Below are 24,310 nucleotides of genomic sequence, written 5' to 3'. Positions count from 1 at the left end.
CAAGACGTGTTTTAAGTGGTCCGGTTCCGCCCAGGGAGCTTTTGATCTTCTAAAAGAACGTTTTACGTCCGCTCCTATCCTCGTTACTCCTGACGTCACTAGACAATTCATTGTCGAGGTTGACGCTTCAGAGGTAGGCGTGGGAGCCATTCTATCCCAGCGCTTCCAGTCTGACGATATGGTTCATCCTTGCGCTTATTTTTCTCATCGCCTGTCGCCATCTGAACGCAACTATGATGTGGGTAACCGCGAACTGCTCGCCATCCGCTTAGCCCTAGGTGAATGGCGACAGTGGTTGGAGGGGGCGACCGTTCCTTTGTCGTTTGGACAGACCATAAGAACCTTGAGTACATCCGTTCTGCCAAACGACTTAATGCCCGTCAAGCTCGTTGGGCGTTGTTTTTCGCTCGTTTCGAGTTTGTGATTTCTTACCGTCCGGGTAGCAAAAACACCAAGCCTGATGCCTTATCCCGTCTGTTTAGTTCTTCTGTGGCTTCTACTGATCCCGAGGGGATTCTTCCTTATGGGCGTGTTGTCGGGTTGACAGTCTGGGGAATTGAAAGACAGGTTAAGCAAGCACTCACGCACACTGCGTCGCCGCGCGCTTGTCCTAGTAACCTCCTTTTCGTTCCTGTTTCCACTCGTCTGGCTGTTCTTCAGTGGGCTCACTCTGCCAAGTTAGCTGGTCATCCCGGTGTTCGAGGCACTCTTGCGTCTATTCGCCAGCGCTTTTGGTGGCCGACTCAGGAGCGTGACACGCGCCGTTTCGTGGCTGCTTGTTCGGACTGCGCGCAGACTAAGTCGGGTAACTCTCCTCCTGCCGGTCGTCTCAGACCGCTCCCCATTCCTTTTCGACCATGGTCTCACATCGCCCTAGACTTCATTACCGGTCTGCCTTTGTCTGCGGGGAAGACTGTGATTCTTACGGTTGTCGATAGGTTCTCTAAGGCGGCACATTTCATTCCCCTCGCTAAACTTCCTTCCGCTAAGGAGACGGCACAAATCATCATCGAGAATGTGTTCAGAATTCATGGCCTCCCGTTAGACGCCGTTTCAGACAGAGGCCCGCAATTCACGTCACAGTTTTGGAGGGAGTTCTGTCGTTTGATTGGTGCGTCCGTCAGTCTCTCTTCCGGGTTTCATCCCCAGTCTAACGGTCAAGCAGAGAGGGCCAATCAGACGATTGGTCGCATACTACGCAGCCTTTCTTTCAGAAACCCTGCGTCTTGGGCAGAACAGCTCCCTGGGCAGAATACGCTCACAACTCGCTTCCTTCGTCTGCTACCGGGTTATCTCCGTTTCAGAGTAGTCTGGGTTACCAGCCTCCTCTGTTCTCATCCCAGCTTGCCGAGTCCAGCGTTCCCTCCGCTCAAGCGTTTGTCCAACGTTGTGAGCGCACCTGGAGGAGGGTGAGGTCTGCACTTTGCCGTTACAGGGCACAGACGGTGAGAGCCGCCAATAAACGCAGGATTAAGAGTCCAATGTATTGTTGCGGCCAGAGAGTGTGGCTTTCCACTCGCAACCTTCCTCTTACGACAGCTTCTCGTAAGTTGACTCCGCGGTTCATTGGTCCGTTCCGTGTCTCCCAGGTCGTCAATCCTGTCGCTGTGCGACTGCTTCTTCCGCGACATCTTCGTCGCGTCCATCCTGTCTTCCATGTCTCCTGTGTCAAGCCCTTTCTTCGCACCCCGTTCGTCTTCCCTCCCCCCCTCCCGTCCTTGTCGAGAGCGCACCTATTTACAAGGTACGTAGGATCATGGACATGCGTTCTCGGGACGGGGTCACCAATACTTAGTGGATTGGGAGGGTTACGGTCCTGAGGAGAGGAGTTGGGTTCCGTCTCGGGACGTGCTGGACCGTTCACTTATTGATGATTTCCTCCGTTGCCGCCAGGATTCCTCCTCGAGTGCGCCAGGAGGCGCTCGGTGAGTGGGGGGTACTGTCATGTTTTGTCTTAGATTGTCTTGTCATTTTGCTTTTCCCTCTGTTCATTTTCCCCCTGCTGATCTTTTTAGGTTCGTTCCCCTTTTTCTCTCTCCCTTCCTCTCTCTCTTCTCTCTATCGTCCGTTCCTGCTCCCAGCTGTTCCTATTCCCCTAATCAATCATTTATTCTTCCCACACCTGTTCCCTATCCTTTTCCCTGATTAGAGTCCCTATTTCTCCCCTTGTTTTCCGTTTCTGCCCTGTCGGATCCTTGTCTATTGTTCACCGTGCTGTGTCTGTGTATCGCCCTGTCGTGTCGTGTTTCCCTCAGATGCTGCGTGGTGAGCAGGTGTCTGAGTCTGCTACGTTCAAGTGCCTTCCCGAGGCAACCTGCAGTTCTTGATCGAGTCTCCAGTCTGTTCTCGTCATTACGAGAAAGTCGCTTTTGGGTCCTCATTCACCTGCATAACAGAAGGATCCGACCAAAGAATGGACCCAGCGACTACAGATGCTCGTAACACTGCCGTCGAGATCCAAGGAGCCATGCTCGGCAGACACGAGCAGGAATTGTCTGCTGCTCGCCATGCCGTGGAGAACCTGGCCGCTCAGGTTTCCGACCTCTCTGGACAGTTCCAGAGTCTTCGTCTCGTGCCAGCTGTTACTTCCTGGCCTGCCGAGCCTCCGGAACCTAGGGTTAATAACCCACCTTGCTACTCCGGGCAGCCCACGGAGTGCCGCTCCTTTCTCACCCAGTGTGATATTGTGTTCTCTCTCCAACCCAACACATACTCTAGCGAGAGAGCTCGGGTTGCTTACGTCATTTCACTCCTTACTGGCCGGGCTCGAGAGTGGGGCACAGCTATCTGGGAGGCAAGGGCTGATTGTTCAAACAATTACCAGAACTTTAAAGAGGAGATGATTCGGGTTTTTGACCGTTCAGTTTTTGGTAGGGAGGCTTCTAGGGCCCTGGCTTCCCTATGCCAAGGTGATCGATCCATAACGGATTACTCTATAGAGTTTCGCACTCTTGCTGCCTCTAGTGACTGGAACGAGCCGGCGCTGCTCGCTCGTTTTCTGGAGGGACTCCACGCAGTGGTCAAAGATGAGATTCTCTCTCGGGAGGTTCCTTCCAGTGTGGACTCTTTGATTGCTCTCGCCATCCGCATAGAACGACGGGTAGATCTTCGTCACCAAGCTCGTGGAAGAGAGCTCGCGTCAACGGTGTTTCCCTGCTCCGCATCGCAACCATCTCCCTCCTCTGGCTCAGAGACTGAGCCCATGCAGCTGGGAGTTATTCGCATCTCGACCAAGGAGAGGGAACGGAGGATCACCAACCGCCTGTGCCTCTATTGCGGATTTGATGGACATTTTGTCAATTCATGTCCAGTAAAGGCCAGAGCTCATCAGTAAGCGGAGGGCTACTGGTGAGCGCTACTACTCAGGTCTCTTCATCTAGATCCTGTACTACTATGTCGGTCCATCTACGCTGGACCGGTTCGGTGCTACATGCAGTGCCTTGATTGACTCTGGGGCTGAGGGTTGTTTCATGGACGAAGCATGGGCTCGGAAACATGACATTCCTTTCAGACAGTTAGACAAGCCTACGCCCATGTTTGCCTTAGATGGTAGTCATCTTCCCAGTATCAGATTTGAGACACTACCTTTAACTCTCACAGTATCTGGTAACCACAGTGAGACTATTTCTTTTTTGATTTTTCGTTCACCTTTTACACCTGTTGTTTTGGGTCATCCCTGGCTAGTATGTCATAATCCTTCTATTAATTGGTCTAGTAATTCTATCCTATCCTGGAACGTTTCTTGTCATGTGAAGTGTTTAATGTCTGCCATCCCTCCCATTTCTTCTGTCCCCACTTCTCAGGAGGAACCTGGCGATTTGACAGGAGTGCCGGAGGAATATCATGATCTGCGCACGGTCTTCAGTCGGTCCCGAGCCAACTCCCTTCCTCCTCACCGGTCGTATGATTGTAGTATTGATCTCCTTCCGGGGACCACTCCTCCTCGGGGTAGACTATACTCTCTGTCGGCTCCCGAACGTAAGGCTCTCGAGGATTATTTATCTGTGTCTCTTGACGCCGGTACCATAGTGCCTTCTTCCTCTCCGGCCGGGGCGGGGTTCTTTTTGTTAAGAAGAAGGACGGTACTCTGCGCCCCTGCGTGGATTATCGAGGGCTGAATGACATAACGGTTAAGAATCGTTATCCGCTTCCCCTTATGTCATCAGCCTTCGAGATTCTGCAGGGAGCCAGGTGCTTTACTAAGTTGGACCTTCGTAACGCTTACCATCTCGCGCGCATCAGAGAGGGGGACGAGTGGAAAACGGCGTTTAACACTCCGTTAGGGCATTTTGAGTACCGGGTTCTGCCGTTTGGTCTCGCCAATGCGCCAGCTGTTTTTCAGGCATTAGTTAATGATGTTCTGAGAGACATGCTGAACATCTTTGTTTTTGTATATCTTGACGATATCCTGATTTTTTCACCGTCACTCGAGATTCATGTTCAGCACGTTCGACGTGTTCTACAGCGCCTTTTAGAGAATTGTCTCTACGTGAAGGCTGAGAAGTGCTCTTTTCATGTCTCCTCCGTTACTTTTCTCGGTTCCGTTATTTCCGCTGAAGGCATTCAGATGGATTCCGCTAAGGTCCAAGCTGTCAGTGATTGGCCCGTTCCAAGGTCACGTGTCGAGTTGCAGCGCTTTTTAGGTTTCGCTAATTTCTATCGGCGTTTCATTCGTAATTTCGGTCAAGTTGCTGCCCCTCTCACAGCTCTTACTTCTGTCAAGACGTGTTTTAAGTGGTCCGGTTCCGCCCAGGGAGCTTTTGATCTTCTAAAAGAACGTTTTACGTCCGCTCCTATCCTCGTTACTCCTGACGTCACTAGACAATTCATTGTCGAGGTTGACGCTTCAGAGGTAGGCGTGGGAGCCATTCTATCCCAGCGCTTCCAGTCTGACGATAAGGTTCATCCTTGCGCTTATTTTTCTCATCGCCTGTCGCCATCTGAACGCAACTATGATGTGGGTAACCGCGAACTGCTCGCCATCCGCTTAGCCCTAGGTGAATGGCGACAGTGGTTGGAGGGGGCGACCGTTCCTTTTGTCGTTTGGACAGACCATAAGAACCTTGAGTACATCCGTTCTGCCAAACGACTTAATGCCCGTCAAGCTCGTTGGGCGTTGTTTTTCGCTCGTTTCGAGTTTGTGATTTCTTACCGTCCGGGTAGCAAAAACACCAAGCCTGATGCCTTATCCCGTCTGTTTAGTTCTTCTGTGGCTTCTACTGATCCCGAGGGGATTCTTCCTTATGGGCGTGTTGTCGGGTTGACAGTCTGGGGAATTGAAAGACAGGTTAAGCAAGCACTCACGCACACTGCGCCGCGCGCTTGTCCTAGTAACCTCCTTTTCGTTCCTGTTTCCACTCGTCTGGCTGTTCTTCAGTGGGCTCACTCTGCCAAGTTAGCTGGTCATCCCGGTGTTCGAGGCACTCTTGCGTCTATTCGCCAGCGCTTTTGGTGGCCGACTCAGGAGCGTGACACGCGCCGTTTCGTGGCTGCTTGTTCGGACTGCGCGCAGACTAAGTCGGGTAACTCTCCTCCTGCCGGTCGTCTCAGACCGCTCCCATTCCTTTTCGACCATGGTCTCACATCGCCCTAGACTTCATTACCGGTCTGCCTTTGTCTGCGGGGAAGACTGTGATTCTTACGGTTGTCGATAGGTTCTCTAAGGCGGCACATTTCATTCCCCTCGCTAAACTTCCTTCCGCTAAGGAGACGGCACAAATCATCATCGAGAATGTGTTCAGAATTCATGGCCTCCCGTTAGACGCCGTTTCAGACAGAGGCCCGCAATTCACGTCACAGTTTTGGAGGGAGTTCTGTCGTTTGATTGGTGCGTCCGTCAGTCTCTCTTCCGGGTTTCATCCCCAGTCTAACGGTCAAGCAGAGAGGGCCAATCAGACGATTGGTCGCATACTACGCAGCCTTTCTTTCAGAAACCCTGCGTCTTGGGCAGAACAGCTCCCTGGGCAGAATACGCTCACAACTCGCTTCCTTCGTCTGCTACCGGGTTATCTCCGTTTCAGAGTAGTCTGGGTTACCAGCCTCCTCTGTTCTCATCCCAGCTTGCCGAGTCCAGCGTTCCCTCCGCTCAAGCGTTTGTCCAACGTTGTGAGCGCACCTGGAGGAGGGTGAGGTCTGCACTTTGCCGTTACAGGGCACAGACGGTGAGAGCCGCCAATAAACGCAGGATTAAGAGTCCAATGTATTGTTGCGGCCAGAGAGTGTGGCTTTCCACTCGCAACCTTCCTCTTACGACAGCTTCTCGTAAGTTGACTCCGCGGTTCATTGGTCCGTTCCGTGTCTCCCAGGTCGTCAATCCTGTCGCTGTGCGACTGCTTCTTCCGCGACATCTTCGTCGCGTCCATCCTGTCTTCCATGTCTCCTGTGTCAAGCCCTTTCTTCGCACCCCGTTCGTCTTCCCTCCCCCCTCCCGTCCTTGTCGAGAGCGCACCTATTTACAAGGTACGTAGGATCATGGACATGCGTTCTCGGGGACGGGGTCACCAATACTTAGTGGATTGGGAGGGTTACGGTCCTGAGGAGAGGAGTTGGGTTCCGTCTCGGGACGTGCTGGACCGTTCACTTATTGATGATTTCCTCCGTTGCCGCCAGGATTCCTCCTCGAGTGCGCCAGGAGGCGCTCGGTGAGTGGGGGGGTACTGTCATGTTTTGTCTTAGATTGTCTTGTCATTTTGCTTTTCCCTCTGTTCATTTTCCCCCTGCTGATCTTTTTAGGTTCGTTCCCCTTTTTCTCTCTCCCTTCCTCTCTCTCTTCTCTCTATCGTTCCGTTCCTGCTCCCAGCTGTTCCTATTCCCCTAATCAATCATTTATTCTTCCCACACCTGTTCCCTATCCTTTTCCCTGATTAGAGTCCCTATTTCTCCCCTTGTTTTCCGTTTCTGCCCTGTCGGATCCTTGTCTATTGTTCACCGTGCTGTGTCTGTGTATCGCCCTGTCGTGTCGTGTTTCCCTCAGATGCTGCGTGGTGAGCAGGTGTCTGAGTCTGCTACGTTCAAGTGCCTTCCCGAGGCAACCTGCAGTTCTTGATCGAGTCTCCAGTCTGTTCTCGTCATTACGAGTGGAATTATGCCTTATGATTGTAAATTTACTTTACTGGATTAAAGACTCTGTTTTCGCCAAGTCGCTTTTGGGTCCTCATTCACCTGCATAACAGGGAGGGGCTGGGAGAGGACCAGGGGTAAACATCCGGGACACGGCGGGGGGCACAGATGTTCTGGAGTGCCCCTCTTTTCTTCAATGTTTGAATGAACCCACGTCGTGCATGCTGTTAGCTATAATATAATATAATATAATAATATATAATAATAATAATAATAATATATGCCATTTAGCAGACGCTTTTATCCAAAGCGACTTACAGTCATGTGTGCATACATTCTACGTATGGGTGGTCCCGGGAATCGAACCCACTACCCTGGCGTTACAAGCGCCATGCTCTACCAACTGAGCTACAGAAGGAAGCTAGAGGGTATTAAGAGGGCGTGAAGACTAAATGTAGTCTCTTAAAGAATAAATAAAGTTAGAAACGGCTTTTTCACAACATTTTTGTTGTGTTACAAAATGGTATTAATATGGATTAAATTGTCTGTTTTTTGTCAATGATCTGTGTTTACCTCCATTCCCTTTCTTTTTTTATCCTGAAAAACTAACCTGTCTTTAACAATTACAAGCATACCCATAACATGATGCAGCCACCACTGTGCTTGAAAATATGGAAAGTGGTACTCAGTAATGTGTTGTATTGGATTTGCTCCAAAGTTGCTTTGCCACATTTTTTGCAATATTACTGCAAACTGGATGTATGTTTTGGAAAATTGTTATTCAGTACAGGGTTTCTTCTTTTCACTCTGTCCATTAGGTTAGTATTGTGGAATAATTACAATGTTTCTGATCCATCCACCGTTTTTGATCCTATCACAGCCATTCAACTCTGTAACTGTTAAAAGTCACCATTGCCGTCCTGGTGAAATCCCTGAGTGGTTTCCTTTCTTTCCGGTGACTGAGTTAGGAAGGACACCTGTATCGTTGTAGTGACTGGGTGTATTGACACACCATCCAACATGTAACTTTAACATTGTAACTTCACAATGCTCAAAGGGATATTCAATGTCTGTTTATACCAATAGGTGCCCATCTTTGCGAGGCATTGGAATTCCTCCCTGGTCTTTGTGGTTGAATCTGTGTTTGAAATTCACTGCTCGACCGAGGAAACTTACAGTACTTGTATGTGTGGGGTTCAGAGATGAGGTAGTAATTCTAAAATAATGTTTAACACTGTTATTGCACACAGAGTGAGTCCATGCAACTTATTATGTGACTTGTTAAGCAAATGTTTACTCCTGAACTTATTTAGGCTTGCCATAACAAAGGTGTAGAATAATTACTGACTCGAGAAATGTCAGCCATCATTTTTTATTCGTTTGTAAAAATATTTAAAAATTCTAAAAACATAATTCCACTTTGACATTATGGGGTAAAGTGTATGAGCCAGTGACAACAAATCTAAACTAAATCCATTTTAAATTCAGGCTGTAAAACAACCAAATGTGGAATAAGTCAAGGGGTGTGAATACTTTGTGAAGGCTCTGTATGTGGCTGTAAGGCGCTGTATGTGGCTGTAAGGCGCTGTATGTGGCTGTAAGGCGCTGTATGTGGCTGTAAGGCGCTGTATGTGGCTATAAGGCGCTGTATGTGGCTGTAAGGCGCTGTATGTGGCTGTAAGGCGCTGTATGTGGCTGTAAGGCGCTGTATGTGGCTATAAGGCGCTGTATGTGGCTGTAAGGCGCTGTATGTGGCTGTAAGGCGCTGTATGTGGCTGTAAGGCGCTGTATGTGGCTATAAGGCGCTGTATGTGGCTGTAAGGCGCTGTATGTGGCTATAAGGCGCTGTATGTGGCTGTAAGGCGCTGTATGTGGCTATAAGGCGCTGTATGTGGCTATAAGGCGCTGTATGTGGCTGTAAGGCGCTGTATGTGGCTGTAAGGCGCTGTATGTGGCTGTAAGGCGCTGTATGTGGCTGTAAGGCGCTGTATGTGGCTGTAAGGCGCTGTATGTGGCTATAAGGCGCTGTATGTGGCTGTAAGGCGCTGTATGTGGCTATAAGGCGCTGTATGTGGCTGTAAGGCGCTGTATGTGGCTGTAAGGCGCTGTACATTTACATTTACATTTAAGTCATTTAGCAGACGCTCTTATCCAGAGCGACTTACAAATTGGTGCATTCACCTTATGACATCCAGTGGAACAGTCACTTTACAATAGTGCATCTAAATCTTAAAGGGGGGGGTGAGAGGGAGGCGCTGTATGTGGCTATAAGGCGCTGTATGTGGCTATAAGGCGCTGTATGTGGCTATAAGGCGCTGTATGTGGCTATAAGGCGCTGTATGTGGCTATAAGGCGCTGTATGTGGCTGTAAGGCGCTGTATGTGGCTGTAAGGCGCTGTATGTGGCTGTAAGGCGCTGTATGTGGCTGTAAGGCGCTGTATGTGGCTGTAAGGCGATGTATGTGGCTATAAGGCGCTGTATGTGGCTGTAAGGCACTGTATGTGGCTGTAAGGCGCTGTATGTGGCTGTAAGGCACTGTATGTGGCTGTAAGGCGCTGTATGTGGCTGTAAGGCACTGTATGTGGCTGTAAGGCGCTGTATGTGGCTGTAAGGCACTGTAAGGCGCTGTATGTGGCTATAAGGCGCTGTATGTGGCTGTAAGGCACTGTATGTGGCTGTAAGGCGCTGTATGTGGCTGTAAGGCACTGTAAGGCGCTGTATGTGGCTGTAAGGCGCTGTATGTGGCTGTAAGGCGCTGTATGTGGCTGTAAGGCGCTGTATGTGGCTGTAAGGCACTGTAAGGCGCTGTATGTGGCTGTAAGGCGCTGTATGTGGCTGTAAGGCGCTGTATGTGGCTGTAAGGCGCTGTATGTGGCTGTAAGGCGCTGTATGTGGCTGTAAGGCACTGTAAGGCGCTGTATGTGGCTGTAAGGCACTGTAAGGCGCTGTATGTGGCTGTAAGGCGCTGTATGTGGCTGTAAGGCACTGTAAGGCGCTGTATGTGGCTGTAAGGCGCTGTATGTGGCTGTAAGGCGCTGTATGTGGCTGTAAGGCGCTGTATGTGGCTGTAAGGCGCTGTATGTGGCTGTAAGGCACTGTAAGGCGCTGTATGTGGCTGTAAGGCGCTGTATGGGGCTGTAAGGCGCTGTATGTGGCTGTAAGGCGCTGTTTGTGGCTGGAAGGCACTGTAAGGCGCTGTATGTGGCTGTAAGGCGCTGTATGTGGCTGTAAGGCACTGTAAGGCGCTGTATGTGGCTGTAAGGCGCTGTATGTGGCTGTAAGGTGCTGTATGTGGCTGTAAGGCACTGTAAGGCACTGTAAGGCGCTGTATGTGGCTGTAAGGCGCTGTATGTGGCTGTAAGGCGCTGTATGTGGCTGTAAGGCGCTGTATGTGGCTGTAAGGCACTGTAAGGCACTGTAAGGCGCTGTATGTGGCTGTAAGGCGCTGTATGTGGCTGTAAGGCACTGTATGTGGCTGTAAGGCGCTGTATGTGGCTGTAAGGCACTGTATGTGGCTATAAGGCGCTGTATGTGGCTGTAAGGCGCTGTATGTGGCTGTAAGGCGCTGTATGTGGCTGTAAGGCGCTGTATGTGGCTGTAAGGCGCTGTATGTGGCTATAAGGCGCTGTATGTGGCTGTAAGGCACTGTATGTGGCTGTAAGGCACTGTATGTGGCTGTAAGGCACTGTATGTGGCTGTAAGGCGCTGTATGTGGCTGTAAGGCGCTGTATGTGGCTATAAGGCGCTGTATGTGGCTGTAAGGCGCTGTATGTGGCTATAAGGCGCTGTATGTGGCTATAAGGTGCTGTATGTGGCTATAAGGCACTGTATGTGGCTATAAGGCGCTGTATGTGGCTGTAAGGCGCTGTATGTGGCTGTAAGGCGCTGTATGTGGCTATAAGGCGCTGTATGTGGCTATAAGGCGCTGTATGTGGCTATAAGGCGCTGTATGTGGCTATAAGGCGCTGTATGTGGCTGTAAGGCGCTGTATGTGGTAAGGCGCTGTATGTGGTAAGGCGCTGTATGTGGCTGTAAGGCGCTGTATGTGGCTGTAAGGCGCTGTATGTGGCTGTAAGGCGCTGTATGTGGCTGTAAGGCGCTGTATGTGGCTGTAAGGCGCTGTATGTGGCTGTAAGGCACTGTATGTGGCTGTAAGGCGCTGTATGTGGCTGTAAGGCACTGTATGTGGCTGTAAGGCGCTGTATGTGGCTGTAAGGCACTGTAAGGCTGTATGTGGCTATAAGGCGCTGTATGTGGCTGTAAGGCGCTGTATGTGGCTGTAAGGCGCTGTATGTGGCTGTGGCTGTAAGGCGCTGTATGTGGCTGTAAGGCGCTGTATGTGGCTGTAAGGCGCTGTATGTGGCTGTAAGGCGCTGTATGTGGCTGTAAGGCGCTGTATGGCGCTGTATGTGGCTGTAAGGGCGCTGTATGTGGCTGTAAGGCGCTGTATGTGGCTGTAAGGCGCTGTATGTGGCTGTAAGGCGCTGTATGTGGCTGTAAGGCACTGTAAGGCGCTGTATGTGGCTGTAAGGCACTGTATGTGGCTGTAAGGCGCTGTATGTGGCTGTAAGGCGCTGTATGTGGCTGTAAGGCACTGTATGGCGCTGTATGGCTGTAAGGCGCTGTATGTGGCTGTAAGGCGCTGTATGTGGCTGTAAGGCGCTGTATGTGGCTGTAAGGCGCTGTATGTGGCTGTAAGGCACTGTAAGGCGCTGTATGTGGCTGTAAGGCGCTGTATGTGGCTGTAAGGCGCTGTATGTGGCTGTAAGGCGCTGTATGTGGCTGTAAGGCACTGTAAGGCGCTGTATGTGGCTGTAAGGCGCTGTATGTGGCTGTAAGGCACTGTAAGGCGCTGTATGTGGCTGTAAGGCGCTGTATGTGGCTGTAAGGCGCTGTATGTGGCTGTAAGGCACTGTAAGGCGCTGTATGTGGCTGTAAGGCGCTGTATGTGGCTGTAAGGCGCTGTATGTGGCTGTAAGGCGCTGTATGTGGCTGTAAGGCACTGTAAGGCACTGTAAGGCACTGTAAGGCGCTGTATGTGGCTGTAAGGCGCTGTATGTGGCTGTAAGGCGCTGTATGTGGCTGTAAGGCGCTGTATGTGGCTGTAAGGCACTGTAAGGCACTGTAAGGCGCTGTATGTGGCTGTAAGGCGCTGTATGTGGCTGTAAGGCGCTGTATGTGGCTGTAAGGCACTGTAAGGCGCTGTATGTGGCTGTAAGGCGCTGTATGTGGCTGTAAGGCGCTGTATGTGGCTGTAAGGCGCTGTATGTGGCTGTAAGGCACTGTAAGCGCACTGTAAGGCGCTGTATGTGGCACTGTAAGGCGCTGTATGTGGCTGTAAGGCGCTGTATGTGGCTGTAAGGCGCTGTATGTGGCTGTAAGGCGCTGTATGTGGCTGTAAGGCGCTGTATGTGGCTGTAAGGCGCTGTATGTGGCTGTAAGGCGCTGTATGTGGCTGTAAGGCGCTGTAAGGCGCTGTATGTGGCTGTAAGGCACTGTATGTGGCTGTAAGGCGCTGTATGTGGCTGTAAGGCGCTGTATGTGGCTGTAAGGCGCTGTATGTGGCTGTAAGGCGCTGTATGTGGCTGTAAGGCGCTGTATGTGGCTGTAAGGCGCTGTAAGGCGCTGTATGTGGCTGTAAGGCACTGTATGTGGCTGTAAGGCACTGTATGTGGCTGTAAGGCACTGTATGTGGCTGTAAGGCGCTGTATGTGGCTGTAAGGCTCTGTATGTTGATCTGGATAAGATTAATATAATGTCAAATCTAAATGTTTTACATACAGATCTCATATAATAAAAATAACTCAATTAAATATTCATATCACAAATGTATCATTTGTTCAGTTCTTTAATAAACTAAATGTTATTTGTTAAATGTGACTGTGTAAAACCTAGCAGTACTACTTATTTCTCTGAGAGTGAGGCGGATATATAGCGTTTTGTTAAAAAAAACATATATATATTATTTATCACTCTGAAATGAAACCATTAAGTTATAGATTTTTTTAATTACATGTCTGTCAATGAACAACCTCATGACATGATGAGATGATTGAGATGAGTGAAAAAAACACCAATCTCTTTCATAAGTTATTTAAACAATAAAAGCTACTTTACCAATATTTCTGAAAATGGATATAGAGCATTTTGGAATGAAAGTCTTCATTTGTTTTCATAGACAGCAGAAGGTCATAATCAAGGACTAAGAACTGTATTTTGATTTGTTTCTTGTGTTCCATTGTGTGTGCATTACATTGTGAGTCATGAAAGCATAAATCCGCCAGAAATATGTTGGTCGTGGTGTGTTCAAAGATATCTGCTTTAGTAAACCTCAAATTCTTTCTCTTCAACCCCAATGTCAAGTGTCAGTTCTTTTTCAGACCTAGGAACAACTACACAAAAAATGTTGTTGCCCTTTCCCCCCAAATGTGTGTGGTGTGCAGCATCACTGTCAAATTAACTTGAACTCAAGGCTGAAGCAGGTTGTTTGTCCTTCCTCTCTCATACCCCCACCACCACCCACAACAAATGTGCAGCCAACTGACTCGCCTACAACCTGCTATCTCTGCCAAAACTGCTACAATGAAGAGAGTGGGAATATTGCGCTTTGCAGCTGACCATATTCATTGTTATTTTCACAGTGCACTTATACAACAGGAGACTGAACATTTTAAATAATCTAATTACATTGCTGGTGAATAAATGGATGAATAAAAAAAACATCTCATTCGTTTAATTGAAATCCCTAGGACTGTGTCAGTGGTACTATTACGCAAACTGTAACTGAATCTGTAGTGTATATTTGCAGAATATAGCTTACTGTGACCACCAGGCTATATCAATGAACCAAAATAAGAATTTCATTGATTATTCAGGTTTTGCACTTTGGCACACTCACCTTCTCAGAGTTGATGCTTAGCTTTTTCTCAACATGGCTATGGAGCTCTACGTGGCCATGGTGATCTCCGTTATTTCCCGGGATGGGTGTGGATTCTCTCCTTGTCCCGCATGGTGTCCCGTTCTCCTTAACGTCTTCGCTTTCTGACTCGTCGTCGCTGGGTAAAGGAATGGGCTCCGTGACATATTCTTTGAGACACTTCATCTTGTGTTTTTTCAACAGTTGCTCAGTGTCCTGGTCGACAACAATGAGCTCGAGATGGCCCACCGTGGCTTTTATCCGGGACACAACCTGTTGATGGCTCTCGCTCTCCACGTTCTCCCCGTTCACAAACACCAGTCGGTCCCCCGCGCGAATCCCAGAAGTTTCCGACGGACTGTCGGGCTCCACAAGCCGTATGAACTGCCCGGTCTTACCCTTCTCACCGTGGAGATGGAACCCATAACCATTGTCCCCTTTCTCCAGCAGGCAGAGTCTTGGCCGATTATCTTCACTTTTGCTGGGCATAGTTTCTGCTATTTATTTCACCTATTCAACCCGTTGCTTGTGAGAATGATCGTTCACTAGCTGGAAGTTGCCAAGTAAACTCAGTTTGGGATGCTGAGCACGAGTGGTACCCGTCAACAGAAATCTCTACCGTTCTCAAGGAAGAGCGTCTGGCATCCAACCGGTCTGTTTATAAGGTGCCGTCCTTGGTGACTGGATGTCACCCGCAGTCGCAACTCACTTTCAAAAGCAACTCCTAAACTTTGTGCATACAGGGGATGTATGCCAACCCGATATGTGTTGCCCAAACCTGAAGTTCTACTAACTATATGTATGCGTTGACTTTTCTCCAAAACTCTATTCTCTAATCTGACACTAAATTAAACAGCAGACTACTTTATAAAGGTCAGTGACGTAGGTGGAGAAGACAGATGGTAACACCAATCACTACTCAAATACCCCAGGAGGAGGGAGGCGCATAAATGAATGGTGCATGCATGCTATTGGCCCTAATGTATCACAGGAGGTTGGTGGTACGGTATCAACAACATCAAACATATGGCACTGTATCACAGGAGGTTGGTGGTACGGTATCAACAACATCAAACATATGGTACTGTATCACAGGAGGTTGGTGGTACGGTATCAACAACATCAAACATATGGCACTGTATCACAGGAGGTTGGTGGTACGGTATCAACAACATCAAACATATGGTACTGTATCACAGGAGGTTGGTGGTACGGTATCAACAACATCAAACATATGGCACTGTATCACAGGAGGTTGGTGGTACGGTATCAACAACATCAAACATATGGTACTGTATCACAGGAGGTTGGTGGTACGGTATCAACAACATCAAACATATGGTACTGTATCACAGGAGGTTGGTGGTACGGTATCAACAACATCAAACATATGGCACTGTATCACAGGAGGTTGGTGGTACGGTATCAACAACATCAAACATATGGTACTGTATCACAGGAGGTTGGTGGTACGGTATCAACAACATCAAACATATGGCACTGTATCACAGGAGGTTGGTGGTACGGTATCAACAACATCAAACATATGGTACTGTATCACAGGAGGTTGGTGGTACGGTATCAACAACATCAAACATATGGCACTGTATCCCAGGAGGTTGGTGGTACGGTATCAACAACATCAAACATATGGTACTGTATCCCAGGAGGTTGGTGGTACGGTATCAACAACATCAAACATACTGGGACTGTATCAAACAGGAGGTTGGTGGTACGGTATCAACAACATCAAACATATGGCACTGTATCCCAGGAGGTTGGTGGTACGGTATCAACAACATCAAACATATGGTACTGTATCCCAGGAGGTTGGTGGTACGGTATCAACAACATCAAACATATGGTACTGTATCCCAGGAGGTTGGTGGTACGGTATCAACAACATCAAACATATGGTACTGTATCACAGGAGGTTGGTGGTACGGTATCAACAACATCAAACATATGGTACTGTATCCCAGGAGGTTGGTGGTACGGTATCAACAACATCAAAAACATATGTATCAACAACATCTGTATCCCAGGAGGTTGGTGGTACGGTATCAACAACATCAAACATATGGTACTGTATCACAGGAGGTTGGTGGTACGGTATCAACAACATCAAACATATGGCACTGTATCACAGGAGGTTGGTGGTACGGTATCAACAACATCAAACATATGGTACTGTATCCCAGGAGGTTGGTGGTACGGTATCAACAACATCAAACATATGGTACTGTATCCCAGGAGGTTGGTGGTACGGTATCAACAACATCAAACATATGGTACTGTATCCCAGGAGGTTGGTGGTACGGTATCAACAACATCAAACATATGGTACTGTATCACAGGAGGTTGGTGGTACGGTATCAACAACATCAAACATATGGTACTGTATCACAGGAGGTTGGTGGTACGGTATCAACAACATCAAACATATGGTACTGTATCACAGGAGGTTGGTGGTACGGTATCAACAACATCAAACATATGGTACTGTATCACAGGAGGTTGGTGGTACTGTATCACAGGAGGTTGGTGGTACGGTATCAACAACATCAAACATATGGTACTGTATCACAGGAGGTTGGTGGTACGGTATCAACAACATCAAACATATGGTACTGTATCACAGGAGGTTGGTGGTACGGTATCAACAACATCAAACATATGGTACTGTATCACAGGAGGTTGGTGGTACGGTATCAACAACATCAAACATATGGTACTGTATCACAGGAGGTTGGTGGTACGGTATCAACAACATCAAACATATGGTACTGTATCACAGGAGGTTGGTGGTACGGTATCAACAACATCAAACATATGGTACTGTATCACAGGAGGTTGGTGGTACGGTATCAACAACATCAAACATATGGTACTGTATCACAGGAGGTTGGTTACGGTATCAACAACATCAAACATATGGTACTGTATCACAGGAGGTTGGTGGTACGGTATCAACAACATCAAACATATGGTACTGTATCACAGGAGGTTGGTGGTACGGTATCAACAACATCAAACATATGGTACTGTATCACAGGAGGTTGGTGGTACGGTATCAACAACATCAAACATATGGTACTGTATCACAGGAGGTTGGTGGTCAAACGGTATCAACAACATCAAACATATGGTACTGTATCACAGGAGGTTGGTGGTACGGTATCAACAACATCAAACATATGGTACTGTATCACAGGAGGTTGGTGGTACGGTATCAACAACATCAAACATATGGTACTGTATCACAGGAGGTTGGTGGTACGGTATCAACAACATCAAACATATGGTACTGTATCACAGGAGGTTGGTGGTACGGTATCAACAACATCAAACATATGGTACTGTATCACAGGAGGTTGGTGGTACGGTATCAACAACATCAAACATATGGTACTGTATCACAGGAGGTTGGTGGTACGGTATCAACAACATCAAACATATGGTACTGTATCACAGGAGGTTGGTGGTACGGTATCAACAACATCAAACATATGGTACTGTATCACAGGAGGTTGGTGGTACGGTATCAACAACATCAAACATATGGTACTGTATCACAGGAGGTTGGTGGTACGGTATCAACAACATCAAACATATGGTACTGTATCACAGGAGGTTGGTGGTACGGTATCAACAACATCAAACATATGGTACTGTATCACAGGAGGTTGGTGGTACGGTATCAACAACATCAAACATATGGTTTCCAGGTGTTTGATGCCATTCTATTCGCTCAGTTCCAGACATAATTATGAGCCGTCCTCCCCTCAGCAGCCTTCACTGTACTGCATATTCCTGATGTTGAAATATGTTTTCTACTTATAGATTACACATATTATGCTCAGGAGAAGACATCTGCATTTGCCACATGTGCTCCTTCTCTCTCCCTCCCCCTCACTCTGTGTCTGTCTGTCTCTGTGAGAACACACACTCACTGACAGACAGAACCTCTTCTGAATAGGCCTACCTCCCCACCCTGCAATTCTGAAGAAATGCAAACCTTTATGTGGAAGGAAGGGGCCTAGACCCTCCTTGAGAAATGCTATATTACATCATCAGTAAAACGGCAAGGACGTCACTGAACCAAAACCACAGCAGAGTTGTTACTTCTCTATACTGGGACATTTGCCAGGTACACTTATCAATGCATGGTAATGTCCTGAATATAATATATTGATGACTCACTATAATTTATTTATGACTCACTCATAAGCCTATAATAATAATAATAATAATATGCCATTTAGCAGACGCTTTTATCCAAAGCGACTTACAGTCATGTGTGCATACATTCTACGTATGGGTGGTCCCGGGAATCTTACCCACTACCCTGGCGTTACAAGCACCATGCTCTACCAACTGAGCTACAGAAGGACATCTCAAACTATGCATACAGAAAGGCTGATGGTCAAGTGCTATGTGATGTTTCTGAGGAATTAATGATTCTTGTTTGTGTTTGATTGAATCATTGGTACAGCTGTACAACTGTGTGGAGGAGGACAAGTTCCATGGAGGTTTCACTGCCTTTAAAAATCAACGAATCCCTTTGAAAACGGCCTATGTGGCATTGATATGAGTCAGAAACAGTGTGTCAAAATTGACAACAAAGTGTAAATAGGATAATTTTGGTCATAAAGTCAGTCTTGTCTAAAACTGAGAGTGGAACATCCGTGCGTCACAACTGGTAATGAAGGTTGGGTTTTGATTTGAGTTTCATTTACCTACTAACATGGGGTGAACAGCAGTGATTGCTCTCCATCCAATAGCATAGACTGTGAGACAGACCTGCTCAGCAGCTCCGACTTTGTTTACTTACATAAGACAACGTGTGTTGCATTTCTTTACTTGAGAAATACTGTACCACACACTTCATTCAGTTAGATGTAAAATCACGCAACTAAAACATCCTAGATAAAAACGTCAAAAATAATGACATATTTCTTGAGTAATATTAGATTTATTATGGGGATTTTGAGGAAGTGAAATAGGCTTCTCGTGGCGGACAAACATCATTAACCAAACGCGGAATCCGTCAGGAAACACCCCAAGACTGAAATCTTGTATTTCTACAGAAAAACACACCTGCCAATCAGCGTGTTCAGTGGCTCTTTAAAAAGGAAAACTGAGCCAGCAGTAGTAAATAGCGTAACGCCCTTTTATTATTTGAAAAGAAATGCTGTCACCTGGTGGGAGGCAACTTCAGTACATCACATCCCATCCACCTACAGCAGGGATCATCAACTAGATTCAGCCGCTGGCCGATTTTCTCTGGAGCGGTTGGTTTGGGGCTGGCACATGATTACAAATCATTTGTAGACTGCAAAAAGCCCAAACATACACATGTTTGACTAAAACATAATACTTTCAAACCTTACTTTCATTTGTATACGATCATGTGCCTCTATTATGCGTGATAATACTTAGGTACATATTTCTTATATTAAAATCACTTGAAGCTGGTTTCCTGGTATTTTTAGTCTTCTATGTCCAACAATGGAAATTCCACCCAAGAAATATATATATACAGTACCAGTCAAAAGTTTGTGGAATGCTTGCTTACAAGCCCTTAACCAACAATGCAGTTTTATGAAAAACAAGTGTTAAGTAAAAAATATATAAGTAAAAAAATTAAAGAGCAGCAGTAAAATAACAGTAGCGAGGCTACATTTATTTTATTAAGAACAAATTCTTATTTTCTATAATGGCCTAGGAACAGTGGTTTAACTGCCTGTTCAGGGGCAGAATGACATATTTGTACCTTGTCAGCTCAGGGGTTTGAACTTGCAAACTTCTGGTTACTAGTCCAACGCTCTAACCACTAGGCTACCCTGCCACCCCATATACAGGGGGTACCGGTACAGAGTCGATGTGCGGGGGCACAGGTTAGTCAATGTAATTGAGGTAATATGTATGTGACTATGCATGAATAATAAACAGAGAGTAGCAGCGGAGTAAAATGGAGGGGGGGGGGCATTTGATTAGCTGTTCAGGAAACTTATGGTTTGGGGATAGAAACTGTTAAGATAGTTTGTTGGTGATGTGAACACCAAGGAACTTGAAGCTCTCAACCTGCTCCACTACAGCCCCGTCGATGAGAATGGGAGCGTGCTTGGTCCTCCTTTTCCTTTAGTCCACAATCATCTCCTTTGTCTTGATCACGTTGAGGGAGAGGTTGTTGTCCTGGCACCACACGTCCAGGTCTCTGACCTCCTCCCTATAGGCTGTCTCATCGTTGTCAATGATCAGGCCTACCACTGTTGTGTCGTCTGCAAACTTAATGATGGTGTTGGAGTCGTGCCTGGCCATGCAGTCAAGGATGAACAGGGAGTACAAGAGGGGACTGAGGGGCCTCTGTGTTGAGGATCAAAGTGGCAGATATGTTGTTACCTACCCTTACCACCTGGGGTCAGCCCGTCAGGAAGTCCAGGATCCAGTTGCAGAGGGAAGTGTTTGGTCCCAGGGTCCTTAGCTTAGTGATGAGCTTTGAGGGCACTATGGTGTTGAACGCTGAGCTGTAGTCAATGAATACCATTCTCATATAGGTGTTCTTTTTGTCCAGGTGGGAAAGGGCTGAGAGGAGTGCAATAGAGATTGCATCATCTGTGGATCCTTTGGGGCGGTATGTAAATTGGAGTGGGTCTAGGGTTTCTCTGAGAATGGTGTTGATGTAAGCCATGACCAGCCTTTCAAAGCACTTCATGGTTACAGACGTGAGTGCAACGGGTCGGTAGTCATTTAGGCGGCAGGTTACCTTAGTGTTTTTGGGCACAGGCACTATGGTGGTCTGCTTGAAACATGTTGGTATTACAGACTCAGACAGGTAGAGGTTGAAAATATCAGTGAAGACACTTGCCAGTTGGTCAGCACATACTCGGAGTACACATTCTGGTAATCCGTTTGGCCCTGCGGCCTTGTGAATGTAGAGCGGTTTAAAGGTCTTACTCACATTAGCTACGGAGAGCGTGATCACACAGTTGTCCAGAACAGCTGATGCTCTCATGCATGTTTCAGTGTTGTTAGCCTTGAAGCGAGCATATAAATAATTTAGCTCATCTGGTAGGCTCGTGTCACTGGGCAGCTCGCGGCTGTGCTTCCCTTTGTAGTCTGTAATAATTTGCAAGCCCTACCACATCCGACGAGCATCGGAGCCAGTGTAGTATGATTCAATCTTAGTCCTGTATTGACACCTTGCCTGTTTGATGGTTCATCGGAGGGCATAGGAGGGTTTATTATAAGCGTCTGGGTTAGAGTCCTACTCCTTGAAAGTGGCAGCTCTACCCTTTAGTTCAATGTGGATGTTGCCTGTAATCAATTACTTCTGGTTGGGGAATGTATGTACGGTCACTGTGGGGACGACATCATTGATGCACAGTGACTGATGTGGTGTACTCCTCAATGCCAACGGAAGAATCTCAACCACCTTCATGAGGTAGTCTCCTGGAATGCATTTCAATTAACAGGTGTGCCTTGTTAAAAGTTAATTTGTTGAATTTCTTTCCTTCTTAATGCGTTTGAGCCAATCAGTTGTGTTGTGACAAGGTAGGAGTAGTATACAGAAGATAGCCCTATTTGGTAAAAGACCAAGGTTATATTATGGCAAGAACAACTCAAATAAGCACGGAGAAATGACAGTGCATCATTATTTTAAGACATGAAGCTCAGTCAATGTGGACAATTCCAAGAACTTTGGAAGTTTCTTCAACTAGAACAGGGAGTACAGGTCACTGACCATCTCAAATCCCACCGTACCTTCTCCGCTATGCAATCTGGTTTCCGAGCCGGTCACGGGTGCACCTCAGCCACACTCAAGGTACTAAACGACATCATAACCGCCATCGATAAAAGACAGTACTGTGCAGCCGTCTTCATCGACCTTGCCAAGGCTTTCGACTCTGTCAATCACCATATTCTTATCGGCAGACTCAGTAGCCTCGGTTTTTCGGATGACTGCCTTGTCTGGTTCACCAATTACTTTGCAGACAGAGTTCAGTGTGTCAAATCGGAGGGCATGTTGTCCGGTCCTCTGGCAGTCTCTATGGGGGTGCCACAGGGTTCAATTCTCGGGCCAACTCTTTTCTCTGTATATATCAATGATGTTGCTCTTGCTGCGGGCGATTCCCTGATCCACCTCTACGCAGACGACACCATTGTATACACTTTCGGCCCGTCATTGGACACTGTGCTATCTAACCTCCAATCGAGCTTCAATGCCATACAACACTCCTTCCGTGGCCTCCAACTGCTCTTAAACGCTAGTAAAACCAAATGCATGCTTTTCAACCGATCGCTGCCTGCACCCGCATGCCCGACTAGCATCACCACACTGGATGGTTCCGACCTTGAATATGTGGACACCTATAAGTACCTAGGTGTCTGGCTAGACTGCAAACTCTCCTTCCAGACCCATATCAAACATCTCCAATCGAAAATCAAATCAAGAATCGGCTTTCTATTCCGCAACAAAGCCTCCTTCACTCACGCTGCCAAGCTTACCCTAGTAAAACTGACTATCCTACCGATCCTCGACTTCGGCGACGTCATCTACAAAATTGCTTCCAACACTCTACTCAGCAAACTGGATGCAGTTTATCACAGTGCCATCCGTTTTGTCACTAAAGCACCTTATACTACCCACCACTGCGACTTGTATGCTCTAGTCAGCTGGCCCTCGCTACATATTCGTCGCCAGACCCACTGGCTTCAGGTCATCTACAAGGCCATGCTAGGCAAAGCTCCGCCTTATCTCAGCTCACTGGTCACGATGGCAACACCCATCCGTAGCACGCGCTCCAGCAGGTGTATCTCATTGATCATCCCTAAAGCCAACACCTCATTCGGCCGCCTTTCGTTCCAGTACTCTGCTGCCTGTGACTGGAACGAATTGCAAAAATCGCTGAAGTTGGAGACTTTTATCTCCCTCACCAACTTCAAACATCAGCTAGCTGAGCAGCTAACCGATCGCTGCAGCTGTACATAATCTGTTGGTAAATAGCACACCCATTTTCACCTACCTCATCCCCACCGTTTTTATTTATTTACTTTTCTGCTCTTTTGCACACCAATATCTCTACCTGTACATGATCATTTATCACTCCAGTGTTAATCTGCAATATTGTAATTATTTGCCTACCTCCTCATGCCTTTTGCACACATTGTATATAGACTCCCCTTTTTTCTCTGTGTTATTGACTTGTTAATTGTTTACTCCATGTGTAACTCTGTGTTGTCTGTTCACACTGCTATGCTTTATCTTGGCCAGGTCGCAGTTGCAAATGAGAACCTGTTCTCAACTAGCCTACCTGCTTAAATAAAGGTGAAAAAAAAAAAAAAAAAAAAAAAAAAGTACAGTCACTAAAACCATCAAGCGCTGTAAAGAAACTGGCTCTCATGAGGACCGCCACACGAAAGGAAGACTCAGAGTTACCTCTGCTGCAGAGTATAAATTCATTAGATTTACCAGCCTCAGAAATTGTAGCCCAAATAAATGCTTCACAGGGTTCAAGTAACAGACACATCTCAACATAAACTGTTCAGAGGAGACTGCGTGAATCAGGCCTTCATGGTCGAATTGCAGCAAAGAAACCATTACTAAAGGACACCAATAATAAGAGACTTGCTTGGGCCAAGAAACACAAGCAATGGACATTAGACTGGTGGAAATCTGTCCTTTGAGATTTTTGTTTCCAACCGCTGTATCTTTGTGAAACGCAGAGCAGGTGAACACATGATCTCCACATGTGTGGTTCCCACCGTGAAGCATGGAGGTGTGATGATGTGGGGGTGCTTTGCTGGTGACACTGTCAGTGATTTACTTTGAATTCAAGGCACACTTAACCAACATGGCTACCGCAGCGTTCTGCAGCAATACGCCATCCCATCTGGTTTGCGCTTAGTGGGAAAATCATAGATTTTTCAACAGAACAATGACCCAACACACCTCCCGGCTGTGCAAGGGCTATTTGACCAGGAAGGAGAATGATGGAGTGCTGCATCAGATGACCTGGCCTCCACAATCTCCCAACCTCAACCCAATTGAGATGGTTTGGTGTGCGTTGGAATCAGAGTGAAGAAAAAGCAGCATATGTGGAAACTCCTTCAACACTTTTGGAGAAGCCTTCCAGGTGAAGCTGGTTGAGAGAATGCCAAGAGTGTGTAAAGCTGTCATCAAGGCAAACGGTGGCTACTTTGAATAAAATATATTTCAATTTGTTTAAGAACATTTTGGTTTCTACATGATTCCATGTGTTATTTCAAGTTTTGATGTCTTCACTAGTATCCTGCAATGTAGAAAATAGTAAAAATTTAGAAAACCCCTTG

General features: G+C 47.2%; 1 protein-coding gene across 1 annotated transcript in view; it reads right to left on the bottom strand.

Annotated features, from left to right (window-relative positions):
- Positions 1-14,822, bottom strand: part of LOC124015613 (Na(+)/H(+) exchange regulatory cofactor NHE-RF1-like) — a 51,300-nt gene extending 36,478 nt beyond the window's left edge. The window contains exon 1 of the mRNA XM_046330970.1: positions 13,958-14,822. Coding sequence (XP_046186926.1) covers positions 13,958-14,464 — 507 coding nt within the window. The 5' untranslated portion in view covers positions 14,465-14,822. The remainder of the gene's footprint in view (positions 1-13,957) is intronic.
- Between the last annotated feature and the right edge of the window lie 9,488 nt (positions 14,823-24,310).

Source organism: Oncorhynchus gorbuscha, linkage group LG26 (assembly GCF_021184085.1).
Source record: "Oncorhynchus gorbuscha isolate QuinsamMale2020 ecotype Even-year linkage group LG26, OgorEven_v1.0, whole genome shotgun sequence".
Classification (NCBI taxonomy): domain Eukaryota; kingdom Metazoa; phylum Chordata; class Actinopteri; order Salmoniformes; family Salmonidae; genus Oncorhynchus; species Oncorhynchus gorbuscha.
This window is presented reverse-complemented; position numbering and strand designations above follow the sequence as displayed.